The sequence below is a fragment of the Lutra lutra genome, chromosome 6, assembly GCF_902655055.1.
Source record: "Lutra lutra chromosome 6, mLutLut1.2, whole genome shotgun sequence".
Lineage (NCBI taxonomy): Eukaryota > Metazoa > Chordata > Mammalia > Carnivora > Mustelidae > Lutra > Lutra lutra.
In genome coordinates, this window is record NC_062283.1 from 48,868,697 (window position 1) to 48,889,761 (window position 21,065).

The 21,065-nt window shown below is 40.1% G+C and overlaps 1 protein-coding gene across 4 annotated transcripts in view; it reads right to left on the reverse strand.

Moving 5' to 3' along the window:
* Positions 1 to 21,065, reverse strand: part of PRIM2 (DNA primase subunit 2) — a 333,098-nt gene that overhangs the window by 268,141 nt on the left and 43,892 nt on the right. Inside the window, exon 6 of one of the 4 annotated variants that reach the window (XM_047733347.1) lies at positions 10,359 to 10,469. The exons of the other annotated variants lie outside the window; for them this stretch is intronic. Coding sequence (XP_047589303.1) covers positions 10,374 to 10,469 — 96 coding nt within the window. The 3' untranslated portion in view covers positions 10,359 to 10,373. Of the gene's footprint in view, positions 1 to 10,358; positions 10,470 to 21,065 lie in introns of those variants that run through there. 4 annotated transcript variants of the gene reach the window in all.

Consider the following 21,065-nt stretch of genomic DNA (forward strand, 5'->3'; position numbering starts at 1 on the left):
GCCATACAAAACAATTTCAAATTTAAAACACCAGCTTTTCTAGAAATATCTGTAGATCTACTATCTCAGACTGATTACATCTTTAAAAATAAAAAGTTTGATCTGACTAGATAAAAATTTCAAAATTCTAGAGAAAAAAAGATCTGTAAATGAAGATAAAATATAAATCAAATATTGAGGGGAATACTTAGATCATTTAACATCCAGGTTATGCTCAAAAAGCCCCAAGATAGTAGGAGGATGTAAGTACTAGTAATCTAAAAGCAAAATACACACAATAATCATTTAAGTGACAACAATAAAAGTAAATTAAAATTACACCCTTTTATAATTGTCAAGATGATCAGAGAAAAGCTTTGTAGCTTTTCTGATCACCTTTTTTTTTTTTTAAGATTTTATTTATTTGACAGAGAGACAGTGAGTGAGGGAACACAAGTAGTGGGAGTGGGAGAGGGAGAAGCGGGCTTCCTGCCAAGCAGGGAGCCCAATGCAGGCCTCAATCCCAGGATCCTGGGATCATGACCTAGCCAAAGGCAGACACGTGACTGAGCCACCCAGGTGCCCCTTCTGATCACTCTTATTATAGTCATCTATGTTAGTTAGGATTGGCTAAGTTATGGTGCAATAACAAAGAATTTATAAATTTCAGTGGCTTAACAAAAAATGGTATTTCCTGCTTTTCTCCATGTTCAGGAGGAATGGTGGGGAGGCAGCGGCAGGAGCAGGAATACTTCACTATCACCAAGCAACCAGATGCCTGGGGGAGGCTCCAATCTCCTGCATGATAAGCAGAATGAATAAGAATGGCAAACTGGTTCTTCTTAAGAGTTATGTAGGTCAATTCCACTTACATCTCACTGACAAAAACGTATCATTTTTTTTGCATACTATCCTCAAAGGAGCAGGGAAGTAATTCTATTACTTGCCCAGAAAGAAGAGAACCCAAATTTACTGGTGAACAGTATCAATGATTACAGCAATCCATTCTTCTAGTCACCAATTTACAGTTCACTCAACTTATGATACAAAATACATTCACTCCTATCACAAGTGAGACAATTTAAAAGTTCTATACAGTAACGGCATTAATCTCAAAGTTCGGTATCCATGGGTGATGCTTGGTAGTCCCTATATAAAAAGATAAAGCTGCTCATGTCCTCTCCACTTAGACACACACACACAACACCCTCCTCACACACACTCAATAAATAGTGCTACAATAGGGACAGAATAATCATGGTAAACATTAGAAAGGGGAAGATGGGGTGCTTGGGTGGTTCAGTCAGTTAAGCATCCCATCATTGATTCTGGCTCAGGTCATGATCTCAGGGTCCTGAGATTGAGCCCCACCACTGGGTTTTGAGCATCGAGCCTGCTTAAGATTTTCTCTCTCTCTCCCCCTTTCCTGTTGCTCTTCCCCTCTCACAAGCATGCACTCTCTCTTTAAAAAAAAAAGGGGGGGGGTGAAGAATAGGGAGAAGAGTAAATTAAAATAATAATGCAGTATTAGTTTATACCTATTAAAATGCAAAAAGTTCAAAGACTTAGAAAATATAGTGTGTGGAGGGCACTTTGACAATACATATCAAAAAAGACTTAAAATGAGCAGACCCTAACAATTTTACTTCCAACATCAGTCTGAAGTAAATAACAGGAGAAATACATACACAGGAACAATTTCTTCTCATCACAATGCTATTTACAATAAGAAGAGAAAAAAAAAAAAAACCCAATGTCCAAGAACAGGCATGTAGGTAAGTAAATTTCAGTAGAACTTTAAGTTTCAGTAAAGCAAGCTATATTATTCAGATCAACCTCTCACAAAAAATCAAAGAAATAACAATGAGAAAAAAAATTTTTAAAGACTTTATTTATTTATTTGACAGACAGAGATCACAAACAGGCAGAGAGAGAAGCAGAAGCAGGCTCCCCACTGAGCAGAGAGCCCAATGGCAGGGCTCCATCCCAGGACCCTGAGATCATGACCTGAGCCGAAGGCAGAGGCTTAACCCACTAAGCCACCCAGGCTCCCCAACGATGAGAAAATTTTTAAAAGCATCTTCTTTAGGGGAAACTGGGTGGCTGGGCCTACAGTTCAGGCTATGATTCCAGGGTCCTGGGATCAAGCCCTGCAAAGAGGTCCCTGCTCAACAGAGAACCTGCTACTCCTTCTCGTTCTGCCCCTCCCCCTGCTCATGATGTCTCTCAATCTCTCTCTCAAATAAATAAAATCTTTTAATTAGTAAATAAATAAAAGCATCCTCTTCAAAGCACAGATTGTATATATATAAACTCAAGCTCTGAGTGAGTTTGTATATATGGAGTGGAGTATCTAACAAGAAATCCTCCTGCTCAAATGTCATCAGTGAAATCCCAAGCCTTGAACTTCTTTTAAGGTGGTCCCTGAATCAAATACCTCCAGACAGCTGGCATAAGCAAACTCAAATCTTCTATGAAGAAAAGCACATTCCAGTACGCCTCAAAGGATTCCTGAAAACTCATCTTCAAATACAATGTCAAGCATATTGTATTTTAAAACAAGGCTCACAATAAAACATCACTTCATAACTAACAATAAGACTCAAGATATATAGATAATAACTATATTAATATGTATTAAAAAATAAAAGACAAATATGATGGTAGCTGGGGCTCTTGGGTGGCTCAGTTAGTTGACCAACTGCCTTCAGTTTGGGTCACAGTCAGTCTCGGAGTCCTGGAATCAAGCCCTGCATTGGGCTTCCTGCTCAGTGGAAAATCTGTCTCTCTCTCTCTCCCCCTCTGCCCTTTCCCCCTGCTTGTTCTCAATCCCTCACATAAATAACTAAAATCTTTTTGAGAAAATGATTTTTAAAAAAGATCTGAGGGGCACCTGGGTGGCTTAGTTGGTTAGGCGGCTGCCTTCAGCTCAAGTCATGATCCTGGAGTCCCTGGATCAAATCCCACATCAGGCTCCCTGCCTGGCAGGGAGTCTGCTTCTCCAGCTGACCTCTCTCCTCTCATCCTCTCTCTCTCTAATAATTAAATAAGAAAAATATTTAAAAAAAAAAATAAATAGGGGCGCCTGGGTGGCTCAGTGGGTTAAGCCTCTGCCTTCGGCTCAGGTCATGATCTCAGGGTCCTGGGATCGAGCCCCACATCGGGCTCTCTGCTCAGCGGGGAGCCTGCTTACTCCTCTCTCTCTCTCTGCCTGCCTCTCTGCCTACTTGTGATCTCTGTCTGTCAAATAAATAATAAAATCTTTTATAAATAAATAAATAAAGATTTGAATAGTGGTTGCCTCTTGGAGAGCAGGAACAGGGATTTTCTGGAGCATGAGGAGACTCTCAGGGTTGACAGCAATGTTCTGTATCTTTGCAAGTTTCAGCTGCACACACTTATACATTTGTCAAAATTCATGAATGGTATACTTAAGAGTTGTGCCTTTCATTGTACGTAAGCTTTACCTTAAATAAAAAGAGAACTGTTAACAAACATTGAACTCTAGCTTTCTTTCTGTGCCAGTAGCACTCTTGCAAACATGGTAAACATTCCTAAAACCTGCTGCACCTTCTGCAAGAACTGTGTAAGCACCAACTCCACAAAGTGACATAGGACAAGAAAGGCAAAGATTCTTTTTACGCCCAGGGAAAGCAGCTTTATGATCGGAAGCAGAGTGGGTAAAGTGGGCAGATTTTCCAGAAAAAGGTTAACTACAAAGACTGTGCTGAGGCTTGAATGTGTTGAGCCCAACTGCAGTTCTAAGAGAATGCCATTAAGCGATGCTAGCTAGCATTCTGAACTGGGAGGAGATAAGAGAAAAAGGGCCAAGTGATCCAGTTCTAAGCGTCATTCTTTGTTATATTATGAAGACAATAAAAGCTTGAGGTTATATTCAAACAAACAAACAAGCATTAAACTCTAGTTAAGGACATGCAGGCTGCAGTATCTGGTGGGAACTGTACCAATTTTGAAAGAGACTTACTCTGAAATGGATAAATACAGTAATGGAAAGTAAGTGATAAAACAAGTACAGTAAAATGTAAACTGTAGAACCTGATAGTGAGTACATACAGATATTCACTGTAAGATTCTTTCAACTTTCCCATATGTTTGGAATTTTTCATATTACAATTTTGGGAGCAAAATAACACAATGAGGATACTATTACATACTAACCAGAACTAAAATTAAGTTGGACAACACAGATGAGTGTGTAGAGCAATGGGACTCTCATACTGACAGGAACACCAATTTGTATGAACATTTCAGAAAATCTGGCATTACTTCATAAGTTGAAAGTAAACATACCCATAACCCGGCAATTTTTCTCCTTAAGCATATACATTAGAGCAGAGACAAACCAACTTCTTCAAGAAAAAGCCCACCAGTTAAAATTTTAGGCTTTGCAAGCCACAGTCTCTTTCACAAGCACCCCAAGTACGTAGTTTGTCGTTATGGCAAGAAAAGAGCCACCTGTAAACCAATGGATATAGCTGTGTTAAAGTAACACTGCATTTACAAACTCTGAAGCTTATATTTCTTTTCAGAATTTTCCTTTGATAAGAAATGTTATTCTTTTAATTTTTTTCAACTACTTAAAAAGGTAAAAATCAATCTTCACTCACAGATTATGCAAAAACAGACAGCAGAGAGAATCTGGCCCATGGCCCAAATTTTGCTGACCCCTACCCTAGAGCAATGGATTTTAAGAAGTACTATTATAATCACCTAGAAGGTTTTGTAAAATAGAAATAGCTTCACTCCACTCCTAGAGCTTCTGATTCATAATCTCTGGGGCAGGTCCCAAAAATTCTATCTCTAACAAGTTCCCCAGTGATGGGAATATTCCAATTCTCAGACCACTGCCCTAGAGAAGCATATAAAGAAACATGAACAAGCATTATTCATATACTCATGAAGCAACATTATTCATAACAGCCAAAACTAAAAACCCAAAAATGTGTTGAAAGCAGAATAAATATAGTACATCTGTAGTATAGACTATGGTATAGCAACAAAAATAAACAACTTCACATGATATGTGTAAATCTTTTTTTTTTAAGATTTATTTATTTATTTATTTGACAGACAGAGATCACAAGTAGGCAGAGAGGTAGGCAGAGAGAGGAGGAAGCAGGCTCCCTGCTGAGCAGAGAGCCCGATACGGGGCTCGATCCCAGGACCCTGAGATCATGACCTGAGCCTAAGGCAAAGGCTTTAACCCACTGAGCCATCCAGGTGCCCCTGATACGCGTTAAGTCTTAAAAACATATTAAGCAGGGGCACCTGGGTGGCTCAGTGGGTTAAGCCTCTGCCTTAGGCTCAGGTCATGATCTCAGGGTTCTGGGATCGAGTCCCGCATCAGGCTCTCTGCTCACAGGGAGCCTGCTTCCCCCTCTCTCTCTGCCTGCCTCTCTGCCTACTTGTGATCTCTCTCTCTGTCAAATAAATAAATAAAATCTAAAAAAAAAAAAAAAACAAAAAAAAAAAACATATTAAGCAAAACAATACAGATACAAAATAAAACATATTTCATTGTTCCATTTATATAAAGTTTTTGTCTTAATAAGGAAAATTATACTGTTTAGGAATGAATACTCAGGTGGTCAACTCAAGGGGAAAAAGGTAAGGAAGTGATAACCATAAGTCAGATATCAGGGGTTTCCTCTAGGAGAAAGAAGACAATTGGCTGAGAAAGAGCACAAGAGGTCTGAAGAGTAACAGCAATGCTATTCCTGGATGACGGACTTAATAATAATTCACTAGACTGTATGTTTTTGTTGGACATATTTTCTGGATATGTGTTATACTTCTTACTTTTTAAAACATTTTATTTTTTTTTTAAGATTTTATTTATTTATTTGACAGAGAGAGATCACAAGTAGGCAGAGAGGCAGGCAGAGAGAGAGGAAGGGAACCAGGCTCCCTGCTGAGCAGAGAGCCTGATGCGGAACTCGATCCCAGGACCCTGGGATCATGACCTGAGCCGAAGGCAGAGGTTTTAACCCACTGAGCCGCCCACACGCCCTAAAACATTTTAAAGAAGTAAACAAAAGTGAACTGTGTTGTAATGAAATATAATAGTAAAATTCTTAAAATTATGAATACTTATGATTACTGTTAAAGAAAGATATCCATGAACACTGTTAGGCAAAAGTAAATTAATACAACTAGGTAAGGACAAATTAAAATAAACCTTTAAGAGATTCCATGTCTGTGTTTGTGTGCATAAGTTTACGGGTGGCAGAAAAGTTTAGACCTAAGTAAAACTGTGTAACTCTGGATAAAGGGACTACAGATTGGGATGTCTGGGTGGCTCAGTCGGTCAAGCGTCTGCCTTCGGCCAAGTCCTGGGATCAAGCCCCTCATTGGGCTCCCTGCTCAGCAGAGAGCCTGCTCTCCCTCTCCATCTGCCTGCCGCTCTGCCTACTTGTGTGCGCTCGCGCTCTCTCTCTCTCTCTGTCAAATAAATAAATAAATAAAATCCTTTAAAACAAAAGGGGGAGGAATACAGATCATTTTTATTTTCTTCCTTATACTTGCACATACTTTATTAAATTTATTCCTTTTGTATTTCATGAATATTATTCTAATGGTGTTTTTTTATTCCAATTTCTAAATGTTCACTGCCTTCTTGCATATCCTTTTTACTTTGTTCTTTTACTTCAAAATTTAAAAAACTGTTGGCTAGGGATGCTGGCTGGCTCAGTTGGTTAAGGTTTGCCTTCAACTCAGGTCATGGTCCCAGGATTCTGGGATCGAGTGCTGTATTGGTCTCCCTGCTCAGTGGAGAGGCTGCTTTTCCCTCTCCCTCTGCCTGCAACTCCCCCTGCCTGTGCTTGCTCTCTCTCTCTCTCTGACAAAAAAATAAATAAATAAAATCTTTAAAATATATATATAAATGATTTTTTAAAAAAGAAATTATTGGCTAGCTTAAGTATTAAAGTGGTACTACAGAATCACCACTTTAGGCATGCCTAATGATTTCTATATTTATCCAAATCTGTTAAGTCTAAGACTACTGCTGCTTAACTACTAACGTTAGTTAAGCTTCTCTTTCTGTTTATTTCCCTGAAAGATAAAAATCCAGCATACTTTGAAAACCTCCTTGAAAGGAAATCTTACCTAGAAGGGTATTATGTTGCAGAAATCAGGAGGGGGAATTAAAAAAAAAAAAAAAAACCACCACCACTCTGGTTGAAGTGAGGCTGGTCCCAAAGCATACCCATCCAACCCAACATCACTCCCTTCCTGCCCTTCTGTGGCCGGTTTCTAAAGAGCACAGGCAGAGAAAGCCTACAAAATAGTTAAGTAATTGCACAAATCGTACTATGAAAAGAATGATGGCACTACTACTGAAATAGAATCACAGGCTGGTGGACAGCTATCCCACCACCATGTAATGGCTTAAAATATTTGCTCATAGGTGTTATATGAAAGTCGAAACACAGCAGAGAGAAAGGCAGTCTAGGTGTGTCCACCAGATTATTTAAAAAGCCAATGGAGGTTGAGACCTAAGCATTACCATCTACTAGTTACACTAGTTGATACTATTTTATTTAATCATACCAACAACCCTACCAGGTAGATATTATCTTAATTTTACTGCAAAGTAATAGAAGTAAAAATGAAATTGGATTTCCAATTAAAAATTGACACTAAAGTTCACAACACCATGCAGTCTCCAAATAAACAAAATAATACTCTGCAAGAGAGTTAGACAAACATGTAACATCAAAAGGAAGTTATCAATTAAAATTTTCACTGCAATTCTTCTTTGGTAATGAACAGGATAAAAATATAGAAACTAAAAATATCATACAACTAGATGTCATGCTGTAAGTCTTATAGGTAAAAATTTTAAAGGGTGTCACAGCACAAATTATATATAATCAACACTCATTCTACATCTACAGTGTTCTAAGTTGAGGCTTAGCAATAGCAAATATTTTCCTAAGAGGTAACACCAGATGATTCCGCTTCAGCATTTGTTTTCTTCATCTATCTATTTAATCGACTATCTACCTTTTCCTTTGCACATCATAAGGGAAATCCTTCAAAACTCAAATGCACAACCAGATACACACCACAGAGAAAATCTGAGCAAAGGTACCTATAGTTTAGACCAGTTTTAGAGTCAAACTGTAATTCTCACACAGCAACTGATAAAGAAACTGATCAGGGAGACATGATGAAAGGAGAAGAAATCTTAATGTCTTCATGAAAGTTTTCATTATTTTTTAAGTGAATTTACAACTGGAAATATAAAAAGATAAATATGAAAATGGACTTTGAATTTGCCTAATGAACACTTATATGAATTTTAATAAAATCCTAGTATACATGCCTATTCTCCCCACCATTAATGAAGGTAATTATAACTGACTACTTTTTTACCCAAATAGTTTTGACTGAATTGGCTGACAAAACTGAAGTTCAGGTATGTTAATCCACCAGGGCCCTTTTATAATCACTTATTACAGCAACAAAGAAAAAAATACGCATCTTTGAACATACAGACACTTTTCCTAATACTCTTTTGGGTTCCAACTAAACAAATCCCACATCAATATATAATGCTAATGCTTCTCCAGGGTAATATAGTATCTCCCCTTTCCCTAAACTCAGCTCAAATATTTGTATTAACAATACCACAGGTGTTTATAAGCAATTAACTGCTTGCCTAGTAAATATGAGGGAAGCAGTGGAAGCACAGATCACCTTACTGATCATACAACATAATAAATTATAAGACTTAACTTGTCTTATAATTTTATATATAGTCTTGACTCTGTTGTTCAAAGTCTTTTGCCTTAGAAAGAGAGTCAAGACTAACCTTTTTTCATTCAAAAGTTTTTGAATAAAAACTAGAATATTAAAGAATGTAATAAAGGGCACCTGGCTAGCTCAGCTGCTACTTTTGATCTTGGGGTCATGAGTTCAAGCCCCACACTGGGTATAGGGCTTACTTTAAAAAAACAGCAATTAGGGGTGCCTGGGGCGTTCAGTGGGTTAAAGCCTCTGCCTTCGGCTCAGGTCATGATCCCAGGGTCCTGGGATCGAGCCCCACATTGGGCTTTCTGCTCAGCAGGGAGCCTGCTTCCCCCTCTCTCTCTCTGCCTGCCTCTCTGCCTACTTGTGATCTCGGTCTCTGTCAAATAAATAAATAAAATCTTAAAAAAAAAATAGCAATTAGTTCTTTCACTGAAATGAACTTCCCAGGGATGCCTGGGTGGCACAGTCCATTAAGCGTATCACTCTTGCATTCAGCTCAGGTCATGATCTCAGGGTCATGAGATTGAACCCTACATTGGGCCCTGAGCTCAGCATGGAATCTGCTTGAGAATCTTTCCCCTTTCTCTCCCTCCTCTCTGCTCCTCCCCATGCTCACGCTCCCACATGCTCTAAATAAATAAAATCTTAAAAGAAATTTTTAATTAAAAAAAAAATGTACCTTCCCAAAAAATAGAAAAAAAATTGCCTAGTCTTGATTAGATTAGAAATAACAAATAAAATTCTACGGAATTCAATGTGTTTCTAAATCATTCACCCAAAGTAGCCCGGTGCATTCCAAATCACACAACACTCTATCTAAAATTCATGTCGTTGCTTGTGTTACAGCCTTTCAGTAAATACTGTTTTTCCCTGGTGAATTAAAAAGTTCATCCATTTGTCACACACGTTCTAAATCGTCATTTAATTTAGTTATAACCAAAATTTAAAAGGCCAAAGTAAGAAAATTCTCACTGAAAATACAAGATGATTTTACAAAACTTTATTAATTGGTATAAACTGCTACTGACTTGATTATCTCAAATACTTAAATTGGAGTACCTGGGTGGCTCAGTTGGTTAAGCGACTGCCTTCAGCTCTGGTCATGATCCCAGAGTCCTGGGATCGAACCCCGTATCGCCCTCTCTGCTTAGCTGGGGGCCTACTTCTCCCTCTCTCTCTGCCTGCAGCTCTGCCTACTTGTTCTCTTTAGATCAAATAAATAAAACCTTAAAAAAAAAAAATCTAAAATAACCTTGAGTATTCTCAACATCTTCCTGAAAAGAGGTATATAAGCAAACTATTCTAAATGGAATCACATATCCTGAGTAACTTAAATTACTATTCTAGAGATGCTCAAACTTCACTCTGATTAATTTTCAATTAGCAAAGGCCCTGAACATTTGATCTCTGAAGGTCTTCTCTTTCCAGCACTATTCACAGTTCCCCACAGCTCAATCCCTATAGTCAGTACCTCTATGTTTCAAGTGGCATATTGTATAATGGTATATATCTTTTTTGTCAAGCAAAAATTAATGGGCTTTAACAATTTGTGTAAAGCTTTATTTTTTATCTTATAATTACACTGTTATAATTATACTGTTTTACATGCTGTCTTACTAAGAATTAAGGACTCGGGCTTTGTGCATCCTTTTCTTTTTGATACTCTCCATCAAACCAGGAACTGGGAGAGCAATTTCGCTCTGCCGGCACGCCTAAGAGGAGATTAAAACAGAGCTCTGGTGAGGCAAATGTTCCACGCAGTAAACAAGTACGAGGCTGTCTGTGTAGACTGCACTGTTATTCACTCTATGCAGACTCCTTCCCTGACAGAGAGTTGTACATCCCCCACCTGCTGGACTCATGTGTTGCCATGTGACTTGCTTTGGCCAGTGAAATCTAAGTGACATGTGTCACACCCAAGCAAAAACTTTAGAAGCATGTGCTTTCCCCAGTTCTCTCCTCCCTCTGCCATAGCAACTAGTGAAATTTCAGATAAAAGCTGCTCGATCAGTCTGAGTCACAGCATCAATATGACAGAGCAAGGCTGAAGATGGACCACAGGAGACACAGAGCATGAACAAGAAACAAACCTTTTTAGTAGTCACGGAGATTTAGGGATCATTTGTTATTACCACCGCACAATCTACCTGACTGGCAGAGTATTCTCTAATGCCCTTTGGATCCCACATTTTGATCAATAAAATATTGAGCACATACTTCTACATGTATTTTTATAAATTACATACATTACGGTGTATTATGTATTCATAACATGCCTTACCCCCCACTCCAAAATGTAAAAAGAATGAGATTAAAACTGCATGAGTTGAATTATTTATTTCCTTCCCACACTCCCAAATGATCATCTTAAGCACACAACTTTGGAATCACTAGTCTATTACAATGGGCTCTAGAGTAAAGATATAAATAAGGCTTCCCAGAGATTTTATCCATAAACATCACATCAATAATATTCAAATGTTTATAAATATTTGGCCAGAAGTTTTCTATTTGCATCCACATAGCTTTCTCTCTCTCAGACCCTGGTCCTTAAACAAGGATGTACATCAGATTTGCAGTGGAGCTTTCCAAAATTAGATTCCTGGTGCCTCCTAAATCTCAGAATGAAGCCCAGGTGTGTATTTTTCTTAAAGATCCATCAGTGATTCTGATGTATATTACCAACGTAAAGAATAAGTCCCAGAGAAACAATGTTTGTTTTTTTTAAACCTTCATTTGCAAGTAATCCCTATAACCCCCAACATGGGGCTCAAACTCACAGACCTGAGATCAAGAGTCAGTCACATGCTCTACCAGTCAACTGAGCCAGTTAGGCATTCTTTTTTTAGAAAAGAATCATCTTGGGGCGCCTGGGTGGCTCGGTGGGTTAAGGCCTCTGCCTTCGGCTCAGGCATGATCCCAGGGTCCTGGGATCCAGCCCCGAATCGGGCTCTCTGCTCAGCAGGGAGCCCGATTCCCCCTCTCTCTCTGCCTGCCTCTCTGCCTGCTTGTGGTCTCTGTCTGTCAAATAAATAAAATCTTAAAAAAAAAAAAAAAAAAAAAAAGAATCATCTTTTCTAAAATAAATCTATCACATCCTGGAAATACCACTACCAGGTCTAACCTTTGGTTTTTTTATGTAGAATTCTTTCTAAAAACACTGAGAACTTATGTACACCAAACACCATTTCCAGAAGATGGGATCCAGCTACAAACAAGCAAAACAGAACAAAACTGCTCTCATGAAGCTTACATTTTAATGAAATAGACAATACACAATAAACAAGAAATTATCAGGCAGCCATCTGTGATGAAAATAAAGCAAAAAGACACGCTGTGAATGGACGGATTTGTACTTTCAGTTGCGTGGCCAATCAGTCTCTCTGAAGAAATGGCATTCTAAATGGAAACATGACTGAAAACAAGTCAACCATGCAAAACCTGTGGCAAGAGCATCTCAACCAGAGGAAAGAGCTAGTGCAAAGGTGCTCATAGGTCCTTTTTCCAGGGAGGAAAAGGACTGGCAGGTTGCAGTAACAGAAAGAAGGCCGATGGAGAGCAGTGACAGGCAGGATGGTGTGAGAGGTGCTGAGAGGCAGACAGAGCCCTCAGACCAGGGTGAGATAGACTTTATACTAAGAATTGGTCATTAAACAGACATGTTAAGCACAGGAAAATCAAGATCTGATTTACACTGTAATTTTTTTTAAGACCATTTTTGTGCTGAACAGAGAAGGAATGGTAAAAGGGATCAGAGAGGAAGAACGGGAACTAAGGGAAAAGATGATGATGGCCCAAACCAGAGAAGCACTGGTAGAAAAAACAAGTGGACAGATTTGGAATATATTTTGTAGTAACAGACAGACAGATTATAGATGAAGAGGATAAAGAAAAAGACTCCTGGGTTTAGGTTTTAGCCACTAGGCAGATGGTGATGCCATTTATTAACTGTTTTTCTTGATCCTCATTATCCACTGTTATTTATATTTTACTTCGATACATATTTGTCCTCTGTGTCTTTTTTTTTTTTTTAAAGATTTTATTTATTTATTTGACAGAGATCACAGGTAGGCAGAGAGACAAGTGGGGAGAGAGAGAGGAGGCGCCCCTGTCCTCTGTGTCTTGTTGCAAGTCATCTCAAATCCTTTGTGGAAAGGGGCATGACATCAATACATGTAAATAAATGATTTAAAGTATTAAAAATGAAACACACCTGCACAAGCAGGTAAAAAGACATGTTAACAATGCCCAACAATATTGGGGCACCTGGGTGGCTCAGTGGGTTAAAGCCTCTGCCTTCGGCTTGGGTCATGATCCCAGGGTTCTGGGATCAAACCCCACATCGGGCTCTCTGCTCAGCAGGGAGCCTGCTTCCTCCTCTCTCTCTGCCTGCCTCTCTGCCTACTTGCAATCTCTCTGTCAATAAATAAATAAAAAATCTTAAAAAAAAAAAAACAATTCCAACAATATTAATACAATTATTAATAAAGATTGGTTAATATATCCCGTGTACAGGGGCACCTGGGTGGCTCAGTGGGTTAAGCCTCTGCCTTTGGCTCAGGTCATGATCTCTGAGTCCTGGGATTAAGCCCCACATCAGGCTCCCTGCTCAGCAGGGAGCCTGCTTCCTCTCCCTCTGTCTGCCTCTCTGCCTACTTGTGATCTCTGTCTGTCAAATAAATAAATAAAATCTTTAAAAAAAAAATCCAGTGTACAATGAAACAATTAGGAATCATTTCTTTTACAATGAAATAAAAAATGTGTGGATAAAACAAGTAGCGAAGACAAACATCCTGGTTTTTAATATTGCTATCACTATTTCCTTTTTTTTTTTTTTTTTTTTTATTTGAGAGAAAGGGACAGAGAGCACAAGCTGGGGGGAAGAGCAAGCAGAAAGAGAGAAGCAGACTCCCCACTGAGCAGGGAGCCTGATTTGGGGCTTGATCCCAGGAACCTGAGATCATGACCTTACCAAAGGCAGACACTTAACTAACTGAGCCACCCAGGTGCCCAGTATTGCTATCACTATTTCTAATCAATATTGTTCTACATTGGTAGTAAGTATTAAAATCTATAAAGGGCACTTTGTTTCTCAAATGCACAGTGACCTATTAATTAATTTTACTGTGGGGTTTAAAAATGGCTGCAAATTCTTTGACATTCCCATGAAGCTCTAAGCATTAAGAACTGAGAACTGTTCCTCCTCCCTTTGATCTGGGCTGGACTATGACTGCTTTGACTAACAATATGGCATGAGTGATGCCATGACAGTCCCATGCCTGATCTTTGAAAGGACTGATAGCTTCTGCCTTGCTCTCTTGAAGTCCTGGGTCACCAAAGAAGTCTAATCTCCTGCTTTCAGGATCACATGAAGAGATGCCAGCAGAGTCCAGCCTTCTAGAAGTCCTCACCTCAATACTGAGTGAGCATGTGAGTAAAGCTGCCTCGGACATCCCTACAACCAAACTAGCTGCCAACCAAATAAGCCCAAATGATATCATGTGGGCAGCAAAACTGCCCTGTGGGGAGCCCAGTATGAATCCCCATCCCTCAAAATTGTGAAATATTATAAACTGGTTATTGTTTTAGATTTAGATTTTGGTTGTGATTTTAAGTTTTGCTATTAGGTTTTAGAATTATTACTTTAGATTTGGGGGTAGTTGTTATATAGTAATAAATAAACAGAAAATAAAATAACCAAAAACCTAAAATAAAAGTTAGCTTAAAACATGTTTTCTATTTATAATCCAATTCCTTTTTTTGTATTTTGTTTATTATGTTTTAGCAGTCTCTACACCCAATGTGGGCTTGAACTTACAACCCTGAGATCAAAAGTCGCATGCTCTTCCAACTGAGCCAACCAGGCACCCCTACAATCCAACTCTTAAAACATACTTTCTGGGGGCGCCTGGGTGGTTCAGTGGGTTAAGCCGCTGCCTTCGGCTCAGGTCATGATCTCGGAGTCCTGGGATCGAGTCCCGCATCGGGCTCTCTGCTCAGCAGGGAGCCTGCTTCCTCCTGTCTCTCTGCCTGCCTCTCTGCCTGCTTGTGATCTCTCTCTGTCAAATAAATAAATAAAATCTTTAAAAAAAAAAAAAAAAAAAAACATACTTTCTGCTTTTTTTTCTTTTAAGATTTTTTTATTTATTTATTTATTTGACAGACAGATCACAAGTAGGGAGAGAGGCAAGCAGAGAGAGAGGAGGAAGCAGGCTCCCCGCTGAGCAGAGAGCCCGATGCGGGGCTCGATCCCAGAATCCTGGGATCATGACCCGAGCTGAAGGCAGAGGCTTTAACCCACTGAGCCACCCAGGCACCCCTACTTTCCGCATTTAAATGTATAAAAGAGAGCCATATAATAGGGGAAAAAAATAAAAAATAAATTGTTAATAATCAGTAAGTTTTTAGGAAACAGAGAAAACAGTAAATAAAAGGAAATAATTATCATTGTGTTGCTGTATTAATTTACCAGAATTGATAGCATGCTATGTTATGTCACTTACAAATTCTTTGTCATTTATAATCATTCAAAACATTCAGTTAGAAAGCAAACAATAATTTAATACCCTGAGATTCTAATTAGTATGTTGATATCTCAGTAACTCTACCAAGCTGATCAATGTAAAAATCAATCCTCTGGTTACTTTATTACTGCCTTCTTTTAAAATAGCATAGGTAGGGCGCCTAGGTGGCTCAGTGGGTTAAGCCGCTGCCTTCGGCTCGGGTCATGATCTCAGGGTCCTGGGATCAAGTCCCGCATCGGGCTCTCTGCTCAGCAGGGAGCCTGCTTCCCTCCCTCTCTCTCTGCCTGCCTCTCTGCCTACTTGTGAACTCTGTCAAATAAATAAATAAAATCTTAAAAAAATAAAAAATAAAATAGCATAGGCACATTTTAATATACTAAAATTTATACTAGAAAAAAAGATTAATTCCTTATACTTATGCTCATTTCTTCTCTTCTACAAGAAAACCTTTCTCCCTCCCTGCCCCCCCCCCCCCGCAAAACTGGGTGATTTATACACGAATTCTTCAAAGTCTCCTAAGTAAATCAAAACAGCAGTAATTCCTGAGCTGGACACAATAGGACCAGAAATTTACAATCTGCCAGGATACATTCCACCCCATCCCACCACATCACACAAATATTTTTTCAGCATCTTCTATGAGCCAGGCACAAACTCAAGAGATAACACAAAGTAAGATGCTACCTTATAAATTAACTGTATTACCTAACCATAGCGAAACTTAGAAAAGTTGACTCTACTAACAAATCTGAAAGAAGCAGCCACCCACAAGAGGAAAAAGCCTGGTTGCTGGCATGCAATGAAAGAGTGAAAGGCCTGATGCCTAGCCCTGCTTACATAAGTTAGACATGGGCAGAATGAAAGGAAGCACACTCACTAAAGTGGAAGAGAGCCAACAAGGTGATCCATCCCTGGAACCTAATTTCAGAATCCACCTCAAACTGTCTGCTCAAACAACTATTAGTAAACTGCGTTGCAAGTCACCAGTGGCACTGCTAGGGCATTGGCTTTGGCTGAAGCTTACAGAACAGCACTACACAGGGTAGCCAGGCACCATTTTTTTTTTTAAGATTTATTTATTTGAGAGAGACAGAGAGCATGTGCCCACAGTGGTGAAGGGCAGAGGGAGAGGAAGAGAATCCAAGCAGACTCCATGCTGAGTGCAGAACCTGATGTGAGGCTTGATCTCACCAACCTGAGATTTCACCGACCTGAGATCAGACCTGAGCCAAAACTAAGAGTTGGAACCAACTGCACCAACCAGACACCCCAGCCAGGCAGCAACTACGGCATTAAGATTTACTGAGAACAGCTTGATGCCCCTAAAAGGCAGGAAACCTAGGAAGCCACATAAGGGCACAGAAGATAGAAAGAGTCACTTTCAATTAACCAATCCCAATTAATCAGTCAATTTCTATCTCTATCTCTCTGATATACACATACACACACACACACACACACACACACACAGAGAGAGTCCTGAACTGGGAAATAGGACTCAGGGGCCAATTTATAGGTTGAGTCACTTCCAGGCTGATATGGTTTAGAAAAATGGCAATAACATAGCAAAATACAAAAAACAATGAATAAACAAAATACTGTTTAGTTGTTGATACTGAACATTGAAACAGCAATATTAAGAAAATTTATTTAAAAACTCTGCTCTAGGGGTGCCTGGGTGGCTCAGTCATTAAGCGTCTGCCTTCAGCTCTGGTCATGATCCCAGGGTTGTGGAATCAAGCCCCGCATCAGGCTCTCTGCTCGGCGGGAAGCCTGCTTCCCCCTCTCCCATTCCCCCTGCTTGTGTTCCCTCTCTCGCTGTGTCTCTGTCAAATAAAAAAATCTTTAAAAAAAATTTTTTTGCTCTATTGCTGAGACCTAATATATAAATACTCTACAAAAGACAATGAGTTAAGTATAAAAATATGGAACCTTAGAGAAATAAGGCACAGTGAATAAGTCAACTAGAAAAAAGTATATGCATTATTCTATTCCAATCAGGAGCTAAAAGCCTGGTAGACACCTGGAGTCAGAACTGAAACAATTTATACCAAAACTATCAAAGAATCTTTTGTTCATTTTTTTTATTTATGTCTTCTCATCCTTACTCTCAGTGGGTACCCCAAAAATAGACCCCTCTGGAGATCTACCAGAGATCCTATACAGTTATTCTCATTTGATTAAGCTCTGACCCCCATCTATCCACCTCATTCATTTGTATAGTCCCTCTGCTGAACACATTCCAAAATATTTTCTACTTTGTCCGATAGTAACCAACCCCCATATGCTCAACCCCTTTCTAAATGCTCCCCTATCTCTGCCACCTCCTGACAACAGAGCTCTATTGTAAATGGACATAAACTCATTCCCCCCTTTTCCCTCTATTGTGGCCAAGTACCTCCCCGCTACAGATGACTACTCTCCACCATGAACTGCCCCAAATTCATCCAGCCCTTCTGGCACCTCACTATAGTGACTAATCATCCCAGTTTTCCCAAGACTTAAGGGTTTCTCGAGGCCCCAGTCTTTCAGTGTTAAACCTGGGACAGACACTCTCCAAACACAAACTTTGCCAACATTGTAATATCCACCTTCTTGCCACTGCCCTGACTGACAGATAAATCCATATCCCTCAGTACCAGTCTCACAGTCTTTGGCACATTCTGCCCACTCACACTCTATCTTGGCAGCTCACTCCAAGATCAGAGCCCAGGGGCATCTGGGTGGCTCAGTGGGTTAAAGCCTCTGCCTTCAGCTCAGGTCATGATCTTGGGTCCTGGGATCAAGCCCCGCATAGGGCTCTTTACTCAGCAGGGAGCCTGCTTCCTCCTCTCACTCTCTCTGCCTGCCTCTCTGCCTACTTGTGATCTCTGTCAAATAAATAAATAAAATCTTTAAAAAAAAAAAAAAAGATCAGAGCCCAATTCACAACTACCCCCCACCCCCAGCAACACATATATACTGCCCCCAACCATTCCTCCTCACCCTCCCTGCTCACCTCCTCCACATCGCCACTACACAGCCTCCTTGGATCAACAAAGTCTCTACCCCGCCTCTGCCTTTAACTTTTCCTGGTTTTAATTTTCGTCCCCCAAAATATTTCATCCTCCAATTCCATTAATCTACATGCACTCCCTATAGCATGCCATGGCTTTTATCTCCATGTCTTTACACTTTATTTCCCATATCTGAAATACCCTTCCATACCCTCTGTTTCTACTAGAAAATGTCTATATAGTTAACACATTATCTCTACAAAGTCTCCCCAGATTTTCTCAGTAGCAGCTACTTCCTCTTCTGTGCTTGAACATGTGGTATTATACTACTTAGGTACTGTACTATAAGGATTTATATGTGTTATCTCCTCTGCTATACAAACATAAACACAAAAATTTGTTATACTTGTTATATTCCCAGCTCTCATCAAAATACCTGGTAAAGTGTTTACAAACTGGAATATATAAACTATGGAGGGTGACAATATTCAACTGAAAAAACAAAGAAAAAGAAAAAAAGGTAAATACTCTGAAAATATAATGAAACTCTAGAAGACTAAAAATTTATAATCAGAGCATACAATAATTCATCAAATAAATAAGTAATAGTTATGAAGCTATTCTACCTTTTAAGGTTTTGTTTATCTATTTGACAGAGAGAGAGAGAGAAAGAGAGAAAGCACACGTGCACATAAGTAGGGATAGCAGCCGGCAGAGGGAGATGAACAAGCAGGCTTCACTGAGCAGAGAGCTGATATGGGGGTCAATCCCATGACCCCAGGATCATGACCTAAGCAAAAGGCAGCTGCCCAACCAACTGAGCCATCCAAGCGCCCCTTAACCTTTTTTTTTTAAGATTTTATTTATTTAGGGTGCCTGGGTGGCTCAGTGGGTTAAGCCTCTGCCTTCAGCTCAGGTCATGATCTCAGGGTACTGGGATCAAGTCCCGCATAAGGCTCTCTGCTCAGCAGGGAACCTGCTTCCTCCTCTCTTTCTCTGTCTGCCTCTCTGCCTACTTGTGATCTCTCTCTGTCAAATAAATAAATAAAATCTTTTTTTTTTTAAAGATTTTATTTATTTATTTGACAGAGAGAATGAGAGAGCACAAGCAGACAGAGCACGCGAGAGAGAGGCAGGATCCCCACTGAGCAGGGAGCCCAATGCGGGGCTCGATCCCAGGACCCTGGTTTCACAACCTGAGCCAAAAGGCAGTCACTTAACCAACTGAGCCACCCAGGTGACCACGCACCTGGGAGCAGGGAACGCAATGCAGGGCTTGATCCCAGGACTCTGGGATCATGACCTGAGCCAAAGGCAGTCACTTAACCAACTGAGCCACCCAGATGCCCACGCCCCTTAACCTTTAAAAAAAAAATTAGAACCCATCCAAGTCAGTACTCTGTCTAGACAGAGACTGCAAAGAACAGGGTGATGGGGTGGGGGGTAAAGCTTGCTGCATCTCCAACATAACAGCAGTAGATGCAAGCTCTTGGGTTCCAGACATAGCCATCAGGCAGTTTCTAATTAAGTTATTTAGATCATTTTCTAGTGAAAATAATGAAAAATGGTGGATAAACCATTTTTTAAAAATTAGTTCACAAGGGGCACTGAGGTGGCTCGGTCAGTTAAGCATCTGACTCTTCATTTCAGATCAGGTCATGATCTTGAGGCGGTGAGATCAAGCACTGAGTTGGACTCCGTGCTCAGTGCAGAGTCTGCCAGAAATTTTCTCTCTTCCTCAGTCCCTTGTCCCACGTACACACATGTGAGGTCTCCCTCAAATAAATAAAAGTAAATAACAAATAAAACAAAAATTAGTGGGACGCCTGGGTGGCTCAGTTGGTTAAGCAGCTGCCTTCGGCTCGGGTCATGATCCCAGCATCCTGGGATCGAGTCCCACATCAGGCTCCTTGCTCATCAGGGAGCCTGCTTCTCCCTCTGCCTCTGCCTGCCACTCTGTCTGCATGTACTCACTCTCTCTGACAAATAAATAAGTAAAAATCTTTAAAAATATTTAAAAAAAAAATTAGTTTGCAAGAATTAAAAAACTGACAAGAGGAACTGCCCCTTTCTGAGGGAAATCTAAGGCCAGGAGAATGAAAGCCAGTTTTGCCATGAAGGCATCAGCCAATGGCATCCACTTGTACTTCAGATCCTCAGCCTCAAGGGTTAAAGAGACAAAAGATAAGGATAAGAGCCTGCCTAATGTTGAATCCTACAGGAGACCCTCCCTACATTAAACTGGGACCCCAAAGGATGACATCCTCAAGGAACCAATGAAATAAAATTGACCCTCCATCTCTCCCCCAACCACAGGAGAATGAAAAGCAGGCAGTTTCAGCACTGGACAAGTCAGGGAAAGAAAAAAGTAGGAAAAACAAAAGTCTTTCAGAAGGTTAGCCACTCCGGGCACACATCCAGAGTTTTGATGAGCCAGGAAGCCACATCCTAAATATAATTTTTAAAAAGTCCTTGGGGCCCCTGGGTGGCTCAGTGGGTTAAGCCTCTACCTTCAGCTCAGATCATGGTCTCAGGGTCCTGGGATCGAGCCCCAGATCAGGCTCTCTGCTCAGCGGGGAGCCCGCCTCCCTCTCTCTCTCCATCTACCTCTTTGCCTACTTGTGATCTCTCTGTGTCAAATAAATAAATAAAATCTTTAAAAAAAAAAAAAAAGTTCTTGACAGGTACAAGCCCCAGAAGCCTGGCAGAAGCCAACAGAGGAGAGCTCACTCATTCTGGGAACCCCCTAAAAGAAACTCTATGAGGGCAATAATCGGTTAAAGATAAC